Genomic DNA, 11,063 nt, shown 5'->3' with positions numbered 1-11,063 from the left:
TTAGTCGCAAAAATAGGTTCTTTCGCCGACAAATTTTTTTAGTCATCAAATCTTAATAAACGGCGACTAAAATATTAGTCGTTAAAAGTACTAATTTGGCGACTAATTTTTCTTGGTTGCTGAAAATAAGTTTTTCGCGACCAAATTTTTGGTCGCTAAAAAATATGTGACCTTCTGCGACCAAATTTTTAGTTGGTCGGCAAAAGTATACCACTTTCTGCGACCAACATATTTTTTGGTCGCCAAAATATAACCTTCTGCGACCAATAAAATTTGGTCGCCAAAATTAATGATCATTCGCGACTAATTAATATTTGGTCGCCAAACGTCATTTTTTTGCGACCAAAATTTTTTTAGTCGGTAAAAGTGGTCACAAAATGTGTAAATTCTTGTAGTGTATTTAGGTTCACAACATCAAAACATAAAACGCATTATTCATGAAACTCATATATTTTGCGTAGCTACTCACATAACTTCAAATAATTCTCATACTTCTCAAATAATCAAGGCTCAAACTCAAATAATACTCATGACTATACTTCTTTGTTTCAAATGAATTCAAACTATTCTATCATTGACATTCACACGGTTCAATTCCTTGATTCGATGGCCAGTGATCAATAACAAAGTAAAAGTTTTAATGAATGATGTCTATAACAGATTCAGAAATCAGAATTCAAATCAGAAACAGATTCTTATAATTGTTCATATTTATAAACAGTCATACGTGGTACATCCATTAGCGCTAACAGATCAAATTGGTCATAAAAACCCATATACAGAGCAGATGGTCACATAAGACCCTTATACAGAGCAGATCAGACAAATGATTATGCATAATCTGTTCCATGAATGGAACCTACGTGAAACCCTAGTACCAGGTAACAGATAACAGATACACATGATGCTAAGGATGCCACGATACATTTCAGAAACAGGATAATCATTCATCTATACAGAAAATATCATTTCAGAAAACAGAGCTTATCATATCAATTAGAGAATACATATAATTGAACATATCTTTACAAGGTTGTTAATCACAGACAGTAATTCATAATTCATATATAGTAAGAGATTGATGCTAATGATGTTCATGACCCGACTCTTTCGTTTCAAATAAGTCACAACATTTTATTGCGAATAGCCACTTGAAGTCCTCAAATTGGATTATGTATTTGATACAACAACGATAACTAACCCGAATTCTTGGTCCACAAATCCTTTGACCAATGATTTGGATATTTGCTCCCATGTAATTCATAAGTCATTTAGTCAAATAAGTGAGGGAATTCACTCCATTGGTCCCACAAGAAAGATATTTAATCTCGGAAGTCAAAGGCAACTCACTTAGGTGTGTGATTAACATTCACTTAATAGATAGAAGGTCCATGCACATTCATCGGCGTTTTGTTCCATTAGTTCTAAAAGAAAAGTCATTTACTTCCGAAAGTCAAAGACAAATCGCATATGGCCAATATTCACTTATCATACTCAACATTACATCCCAATAATCCATATTAAAAGCATTGAGTCAAATCCATAGTATAGCATTTCCAAATAATATAGATCCTCCGGGTAATGAAGAAACACTTATTACATATCACTAATCCCAATAATAAACTCATTTATGATCAGATGGGTCGAAATAAAAGAACGAGTTCTGAATCAATCATTATACAAACATCCGTTCTCAGGTAGAAAGGGTGCTCAATAGTGGTCTTGGCAAATCGAAGCATTCTCGTCCCAATTGTTTCAATAATCTCAAATTAAGTTCCATGAGGTTCTTTAAGAAATACACATTTACAACTTCAACGAAGAATAGCATCTTGCTTTCTATTATGCATTAACTCTTTTGACTAACACTAGAAGTGAACGTCATTTCCAATGTTGACAATGCAATATTAGCAAATAAAATTGATCTCTTTCCAATATTAAATAAGCTAATCTTCATTGGTTTAGCCCTTAGTCACACTTCATTAATTCTAGTAATTTCGATCAAGTTTTAAGTAAACAGATCCTAAATTTATCAAACTTTAGGTAGGAGAAATTAACATAACCAAAACATATGATATGACTACTCAAAATTCCATACACATGCTTAAGGTACTCCTTCACTTATCAATTGGGTTAGGTGTTAATCTTTAAATTGACTAGTCGACTTGAATCTCCTTAAAATTTTATTATTCTTGAGTAATCCTTCGTTAGATGTTCCATCGGTGCGGCAACCTATTCATTCCCATGGAGTTGACTGAGAATTTCCGAATTCAAAGCTACGCCGGCCGAACGCGATTCCAATCAGACTTTCAAGGTCATTCAACAAAGGTACGAGACTCTATGGTTCACACATTAGATTCCTCACTGAATCAATATATTTCTTACATACTAAACAGTTTTCTTATTCTCAATCACCATAGCTCCCCATACCTCGTTGAATCATCAAATTCCTCAATTTTCTCAAATATTCTCGTAGTCTAATTTTACATTCAACTATGCAACTTTCGTAACTTCCATCAAAGATTTCATTAATTCCTTCTAATACCGTGTTCCCACAAACCAATATACTCATATTCATTAATGTGCCAACCAGAAAATTACATTGCCCTCATAACATTAAAATTCCACAACAGCTCTAAACTTCAATACTAAACTTATTGAATAAACACATTCCAGTCTCCCCTAATCATTGAAATATCAAAATAACCTTTAACTCTTATAACACTATCTATATAATAAGGCACAAAGGTTTTTGAAAAATGTATCAAAATATATGTGAGATACATTTTGATCCAATGGCTGAGATCAATTTTAAGAATATATTAACGGTGCAGATCATAATAAAGGACAAAGATTTTTGAAAATGTGAGATATATTCCCGCTCAAATATCTCTCTTCCTCAGCCTTCCGCCTATCCACGTCTCTCTCTCCCTTTCTGTTCTCACCCACGTCTCTCTCCCTCAGCCTTCCACCTACCGACGTCTCTCTCAGCCTTTCCTCTTTATCTCTTTATCCCTCTCTATTCTTCTTCTTTCCGTTTCTCCTTCTTTGTCCTTCGCCGCTGCTCATCATCACCATAGCCAGAGAGCGACACAGAAATCGCCATGAAAGCTCTGCTTAATTCAGACTCAACTACCATCTCCCCCATCTCCCCCATCAATCCTCGAAACTTCACTCAACTGAAGATCCAAACCTCTCTTCACTTCTCTCTAAAAGATAACCACCACCACCGTTTGATTCGACGGAAACACAGAAATCGCCATGAAAGTTCTGCTTAACTCGGACTCAACTACCATCTCCCCCATCTCCCCTATCAATCCTCGAAACTTCACTCAACCGAAGATCCAAACCTCTCTTCACTTCTCTCCAAAAGATAACCACCACCACCGTTTGATTCGACGGAAAGCTCGGTTCACTGCGAAATCTGTGATTGATTCGGCCACGATTGATCAACTAGGGATTCCGGAATCCGATTTCTGAAATCCGGCAGTTTCGACTTCGCATCGGAGCTCCAAGTTTCGAAAACCCAATCAAACCATGTTGGAAGCTCAAGCCAAGGTCTACACTGGCCCCACTCAGACTAGGCCTCTCACTGAAGAACAAGCTTTCAAGGTTTTGGACACCATTTTGAGATCAGGTCAATAAATCTCTCTCTCTCTCTCTCTCACATACCTTTTTGTTCAATTTTATTTATCAATTTGTAGTTCAATACACTCCACTTTACTTATATATCTGTCTATATCATTCCAAATGCTTCTGGGAATTTGAATGTTTCTTAATTAGCTCATTTTGACAAATTTCAATTGTTTGCGAAATTCACTCTTACTTATGTTGGAGGCTGCATAACTCAATAATAAGGGCATAGTTGAGCTCGGTAATCTTTTGTTTTTGGGATAAGATTGAGAGCTAAGTAATTAATGAATCACTTTCTAAAGAGATGCCTAATGCCATTAATTTCAGGTTGGCAGTGTGTTTTTGTCTACCCATTTTCCAGAATTTCAAATTCAATAAACTCCGTGTGGATATAAATGAAAAGGAAACTTTTGAGGTATACAGCAAACCATAATCATTGGTGATAATGCATGCTCAACCTTCAATTGGTCTATGTAATCATAGTTTTATTTAATTGATAGAGGGAGCTTCAAAATCTGGAAGATGAACAAAATAACCGTGTCCGTGGCTTTCAAGAGGTGATCGATTTGATTTCTACTTCTCAGAAACCTGTTGTTGCCCACAACTCACTTAGTGGTCTGTCTCTTGAATGAACAGCTTTCAGTCAATTTAAACTATACTGGCCAACCTATTTCCTTACATTTATTGATTTTCCACTCCTATTTTTTCCTTGGTGCAGATTTTACATTCATTTATTCAAAATTCCTTTCCTCACTACCTTCTAGCATGGATGAGTTCAAGTGTTCTGTGCGTTTGGTTTTCCCCCACATACTTGATGTCAGCCATCTGATGAAGGAAATTGGCCTTATGAAAGAGGTGACCAACTTACCTGCAGCTATTTCGTATTTAAAAAGACGGTTCTTTGCGCCTATTGATATGAAGATTTCTCACCAAGGCAAGTCACTCTTACATACTTGCCTCTCATGCTCACAGCATGATCTGTTTTAAGTAGTATATTGATTGGAAAATGCCTTCATGATTGGTTCTCTCAGTGACATGGAAAACCAGGGTATTTGCCAATATAGTTTCTGTCATCTTTGGAGAATTGAAATTGCTGCTAATTAATTGTATCTGATGTTTCACGAGGTAAACAGTAATTTAATGTTCCATTAACTGGCCAAGTTTCAATCTTTCAGATGATGCAAGCGAGAGCAATATCCATGGCCATGATGTTCTGAGGATAAGTGAATTGTTTGCTAAACTGTGCACTATTCTGAAAATTGCCCCTGTTAACTCACGAGGATGAAAATGGCCATTTGCCTTCTGTACTTGAAGACTATACAAACATTTTCAATCCTTGCTCCACAAGTTCCCAAGACCACACTATTGATGAGGATGACTCGGTTTGGACAGACAACAGAAGAAAAGTTGACAGTAAGGATTTGGTTTTCTTGTGGGGATTTAGATGTGGGATGTCTGCTAGAACACTCAAGAAACTTCTCCATGATTCCCGTGATGTGTTCTCTGAAGAATTTGATGTTCGACTGCTGGATAAGAGTTACTTAGATGTATTTAAGGTGTTGGACTGATATGCATTTGTGTTTATAGCATATTATTCTACTTCAATTGTGTCAGGCATTGTTCTAGAAATAACCTTATTTTTCATCCTCTAAATTGTGTAGGTGAGGATGAAGAAGGGGAAGGCATTGTCTTACAATCACGGTATCCGTGGGAAGGAAGTGACCGAGATTATGATTACGAGGAGGTATGTTTTATGTTTTATGTTTACTGTTATGAGAGACAATTTTTATGTTTTTCCAAAAATTCTGCTCAATATGTTTTTCCAATAATATATATGGATGTGAGCATGAATTTAGATGTTATGAGAGACAATTTTTATCATTAGATGAATATCCAATTAAGTTAATTTTTGAATGATATTTGAATGATACACCATGCAACAGATTTGGATGATATAGATATATGGAAAAGAAATTCTACACAGACTTTAACCAATTCTGCAAAGAAATTCAGACAAATCTATAGTATTTATATTCAAACAAATTCTGCACAGACCAATATTTGGATTTTGTATTCGGGTAATTGAAAACATGACTTCAGTGTTCTCTCATTTTTATCTTAATTGAAAACATGACTTTAGTATTCTCTCATTGATTCGGGTAATTGTTCTTCTTCTTGAATTTTTTTTTCCTCTCTCAGCTTTTGCCTTCATCAAAGCTTCTGTGGATCACTCTGACTACTCTCACCGTTGTTCACTCCGGCTGTGACATCACTTTGGCTGCTCGGCTATTCACTTCGGCTGCTCGACATCCTGCTCGGCTGCTCGGTTAGTTTATTCACTTCGGCTGTTTTTTTTCTGCTCGGCTGCTCAATGCTTTGGTAACGTTTGGCTGCTCGACATCACTCTTTTTCCTCTCTCAGCTTTTGTTATTTCTTTTGTTATTACTTTGCTTTGATATTGAGCCAACAGCTGCTCTCAGGTGAATTTTTTTCTTTTGTTATTGAGCCAACTGCTCTGTTTTGTTAAAGAAAATAGTTGCTTTGTTAAAGAAAATATTGCTGCTTTGTTAACAAAGTGACTATACCATGGTTGCTATGGTTTAGACTATATCATGGCTGCTTTGTTAAAGAAAATAGTTGTTTTGTTAAAGAAAAATAGTTGATATTAAGCCAACTGCTTTGTTTTTTATCTCTTTGTTGCTTTGTTAAAAAACTGTTTTTTTCTTTTGTTAAAGAGTAGTTGCAAAGGCTATGTTTTTTATCACCAAAATCAGTTGGCTCTGTTTTTTATCACCAAAATCACCAAAAATTCTGCTCAATGTTTTTATTACTGTTTTTTATTCTGTTTTTTATCACCAAAATCACCAAAAATTCTGCTCAATGTTTTTTATTCTGTAATTAAAAATTCTATTTTTTATTACTGTCAACTGTTTAAATTAGTGATGAGAGACAAAAATTCTGCTCAATGTGTTTACTGTTATGAGAGACAATTTTTATGTTTTTACAAAAATTCTGCTCAATATGTTTTTCCAATAATATATATGGATGTGAGCATGAATTTAAATGTTATGAGAGACAATTTTTATCATTAGATGAATATTCAATTAAGTGAATTTGTATCATTTCATGCTTACATTCAATTTTTATCATTTCATGAATATTTATCATTAATTGAATAGTTGGTCCAGATGATGATATGTGAGCATGCATATATATAGTGACTTATTGATGCTTCATATCACTACTACTAATTAATTATTGAAGTGATTAATAAAGCAGGTACATTTCAGGTAATCTAGATGTTTGATAGGTTGGATTTTCATCTTTAGGTATTTTTCAATTCGATTTTCACAGTTCTTATGCTTTGAATTTGTTCTCAAATAGAGGTCTTCACTTGAATTTTGATTTTGATCGTGAAATGTATAGGGAAAGGATGAATCTAATGATCCGCTTTCTAGGTTGGGTTTTGTATTTCTTACTAATGATTTCTTAGTGGTGGTTACCAAAATAAAATATCACTTGGCTGGTTTTGTTTTTGATTAAATAGACAATGGTTGTTTGCCTATGCCATTTTCTGTTCTGATAAGATTGCTAATTGTTTCAGTCTTTTTCCCGGTTCAGAATTGTTGTGTTGATTTCTGCCTCTCTCCTTCATAATTGTTGGCTTGATATTCAAACAGGTTATTTTAGACCAAAAATGACTTAGATAGAATATCAGTTGGCTGGTTCTGTTTTTGATTAAATAAACAATGGTTGTTTGCTTTTGCCATTTTCTGTTATGATAATCTAGATGTTTGATAGATTGGGGTAAATAGTATAATGATTTCTTAATGGTGGTTACCAAAATATAATATCACTTGGCTGGTTCTGTTTTTGATTAAATAGAATGACCATTTTACAGTGTTGCAATGATTCCTGTTGTAATTTTTTTTTTTTAGTTACATTTTTTTCGATTAAAGGCATATAATGATTTCTTAATGGTGGTTACCAAAGTATAATATCACTTGACTGGTTTTGTTTTTTATTAAATAGACAATGGTTGTTTGTTTATTCTATTTTCTATTATGATAATCTAGATGTTTGATAGATTGGGGTAAATAGTATAATGATTTCTTAATGGTGGTTACCAAAATCTAATATCACTTGGCTGTTTCTATTTTTGGTTAAACAGAATGACCATTTTAGTGAACATTATAAATCTTATATGTTTGTTTCTTAATTTGCATCAAGGCTGGGAGGAGTTGTTATTTTATTTGAGTTTTGAGTTTTACTTATGGTCATGTATTGTTTAACAAATATTCAAAATGTATTTAAGGTTGGAAGCAAAATGAATCTGAATGGGTGTAGGTGAAGATTGAAGAAGGTGCTGTAGGGTGGTTACATACACAAAACTGATGGGACTAAACTGATATAATAAATGGCTTTGGGCTTTTGGACAAAATAAATGGGGTTTTTTAGGCTGTGTTGATTTGTAAATGATGGGGGAATTAAGTTAGTTAGAGTTTGTTGTTAAATTACCAAGCGAGGAGTTTGCTTTTTGAATTTTATTTAATTAAATTCTTTTTTAAATTTTCCCTCTAACCTTATGTGATCAATTAAAGGAAATTCCAAAAAGAAAAAATTGAAAAAAAATAAAACCCAAAGAAAATATTGATTGATTTGTGTAAATTAATGTTTTTATCAGTCATTAATTTTTATATGTGTTGACAATGTGTTGTGTTTGTTCATAGTGTTTGTATTGGGTAACCAATTATTATTTTGCAACAATGTTTGTGTTTAGTTTGAATTGGGTGGTCTATAAAAAAAATCTTTCATTAGTGTGACAATACATGTGTTTGTTTTGAATTGGGTAGTCTCTTTTAATTATTATATTGGCTTTTTTTTCTGTGTTTTACAGGTGGATGAAGACTAGAAGCGAATGGCAATATTGACTCCCTTTTTACAGGTCTACATTTTTTTAAGCTTAATTTTTTCTTATCTCTTTAATGATTTTGTATTTATTGTTGTGTAAACTAAACGTGCACTTCTTTGATTGATGAGTGTTGGAAGAGTGGCAATCTCGAGAGCAGAATTTACACTATTTTTGGTTTCATCGTTAACAAACTTTGAAAATGATTGACGTTGTATAAAGTTAAAGATTATTTATAGGTTGATGCTGTGTGAACTTATATAGAGTTGGTTTGCTTATTTAGAGGTAGACATTTGGAGGCGTTTGTTATTTAGATTTTGATCAAGAATACCATTTTTGTATTGGCATGGTGTGCTCCAAATGGAGAACACCATTTTGTTGTTCCTCTTATTTGAAGTTGTGTTTATAATAAAGGGGATCCTCTTGATAAAATGTATGTTATCTATTCATTTTTTGTATGTCATGAGAAAACAGAACTTTAGGTATGCTTGATTCTCAATGTTCCTAGCTTAAGAGAGAATGATAAATGAAAATTATTCAAACAGAACATTATTTACACCGTGCCTTTAGGCACGGGCATACACTAGTATTCTTACAAATCATTACACTCGTGCCCACCAAAGTTTTAATCAAAAATCATAATTTCCTCATAACATCAGAGTCCCACAATAGCTTTAACTTTTGGTCTTCATACAAAACTTATCGAATGAACACATCCTGGCCTCTTTCAATCGTCAAAATTTCACAATAACTCCCTATTTTTAGTTTCAATACTTAGTTTATTAAACAACCTTATACACATTTTTCTGAATGCATAACATAACATTCACTTGTTAGATGCATGCCAACTTAAATTCATTCTAGACATTCTAATTCTCAATGGACACGTGTGTGAGATATTAACTCATGCTCTGATACCACTCTGTCACGACCCAAACCTGCCCCTACGGGTTTAGCATCATAATTGGCCAGTAATCCTGAGATTACCGAAGGCCTCTGAGACAGATTAATTTAACAATAGGGGCTGGCGGAAGCAAATAACAAATATACAACATCTATTGAGCTGTGCAGACTTAAATGAGACAGAAAAATTTTAAACTTTTATATACATATCTACACATCATCCTTACGTCATCATATACATACAGACTATACAAAAAGGGACTTAGCCTTATTTACAAAATAAACGAAAACTTGTTTAATCAAACAAGAAAACAAAACTTAAACTTTATGTACTTAGCCATAGCCACTAGACATATCCGAAACCTCCAAAGGAGGCACATAGGTTGGCTGACAAACAAAGAATTCAGGCAGCAGCTCTATGACTAGTCACATACCTGATCACCTACATACATAAACAATACAGTGAGCTGGAGCCCAGTGAATAATAACAAAGTAAAGGGGTTTTAATGAATGTGGCCCATAACAATTACAGAAAACATAATTCAGTAGTTATTAGAAATTGATTCATAATTATGTTCAGAAGTCATAGTTCATAACAGATACAGATTCAGAATCATATTCATAATCAAAATTTGCAGTTAATCATACGTGGTACATTTATTAGCAATAGCAGAAACAGTTGGCCCATAAAGGAACGGCCATAAAGGCATACAGTTGACCCATAAAGGGACGGCTATAAAGGCATACAATTGACCCATAAAGGGACGGCCATGAAGGCATACAGTTGACCCATAAAGGGACGGCCATGAAGGCATAAGGTTGACCCATAAAGGGACGGCCATAAAGGCTTCCAGTTGAGCCATAAAGGGACGGCCAAAAAGACATACAGTTGACCCATAAAGGGACGGCCATAAAGGCTTACAGTTGACCCATAAAGGGACGGCCATAAAGGCATACAGTTGACCCATAAAGGGACGGTCATAAAGGCATACATTTGACCCATAAAGGGACGGCCATGAAGGCATACAGTTGACCCATAAAGGGACGGCCATAAAGGCATACAGTTGACCCATAAAGGGACGCAACAGAACAGATAACAGATGTCATTTGAAGTTAAGAATGCCACGCATACATTTCATAAACATTGAACAACCATTCATTTATACATAAACTAATATTTCAGAAATAGATCATCTTATATCATTCAGAAAATACTTAAAACTCAATGTAGCTTTACAAAGTTACTACTCACAGTATTCAGATGCCTGGTTCGCCCTTGTAGCTGACCCTACACAATTCATAATACACGTAGAAATCGGGTCACAATATAATTTATTCTGTTCTTAACTTGTTTAATTCTCTTCATACCAAATTACAACAATTTCGCAAATTCATTACAAGTCACAAATAATAACCTCAACTCAACACACTTCAACCCAATATTAGTCAACTCAACTTAATTCAACATAAGTCAAAACAACTTAATTCAACAATACTATTTACAATTTAACATAGTTCAAGATAAATTCTTGAATCCCATTTCAACATTCTATAACCAAGTTTATGTTGTCCATATCATTAACACATCTTTTTTCCTAAAACATTTCATATTATAGCTTAA

The 11,063-nt window shown here is 34.1% G+C and overlaps 1 protein-coding gene across 3 annotated transcripts; it reads left to right on the top strand.

Moving 5' to 3' along the window:
- The first annotated feature begins 3,123 nt into the window (after positions 1-3,123).
- Positions 3,124-8,775, top strand: LOC114316899 (uncharacterized). 3 transcript variants are annotated; one of them, XR_014365423.1, is made up of 6 exons: positions 3,124-3,634; positions 3,958-4,245; positions 4,349-5,186; positions 5,292-5,374; positions 5,830-5,956; positions 8,528-8,775. XR_014365423.1 is itself a non-coding variant. In XM_082922562.1 (6 exons), the coding sequence occupies exons 2-4, from the start codon at positions 5,082-5,084 to the stop codon at positions 5,864-5,866; spliced, it is 225 nt and encodes a 74-aa protein (XP_082778688.1). In that variant the 5' UTR covers positions 4,134-4,245; positions 4,349-5,081; the 3' UTR covers positions 5,867-5,955; positions 6,001-6,009; positions 8,528-8,775. The 3 variants fall into 3 exon arrangements, 2 of the variants coding, with proteins under 2 accessions (XP_082778688.1, XP_082778687.1); XM_082922562.1 differs by lacking the exon at positions 3,124-3,634 and adding an exon at positions 6,001-6,009 and having other exon boundaries at positions 4,134-4,245; positions 5,830-5,955; XM_082922561.1 differs by lacking the exon at positions 3,124-3,634 and having other exon boundaries at positions 4,134-4,245.
- The last annotated feature ends 2,288 nt before the right edge of the window (positions 8,776-11,063 follow it).

The sequence above is a fragment of the Camellia sinensis genome, chromosome 4, assembly GCF_055761805.1.
Source record: "Camellia sinensis isolate YWXY chromosome 4, ASM5576180v1, whole genome shotgun sequence".
In the NCBI taxonomy this organism is placed as follows: Eukaryota; Viridiplantae; Streptophyta; class Magnoliopsida; order Ericales; family Theaceae; genus Camellia; species Camellia sinensis.
This window is presented reverse-complemented; position numbering and strand designations above follow the sequence as displayed.

Coding starts and splice junctions, on each gene's coding strand:
- LOC114316899 (XM_082922562.1), top strand. CDS start 5,082: ATGTCTGCTAGAACACTCAAGAAACTTCTCCATGATTCCCGTGATGTG. Junction 5,187..5,291: donor GTTACTTAGATGTATTTAAG/GTGTTGGACTGA, acceptor TAAATTGTGTAG/GTGAGGATGAAGAAGGGGAA. Junction 5,375..5,829: donor GAGATTATGATTACGAGGAG/GTATGTTTTATG, acceptor TTCCTCTCTCAG/CTTTTGCCTTCATCAAAGCT.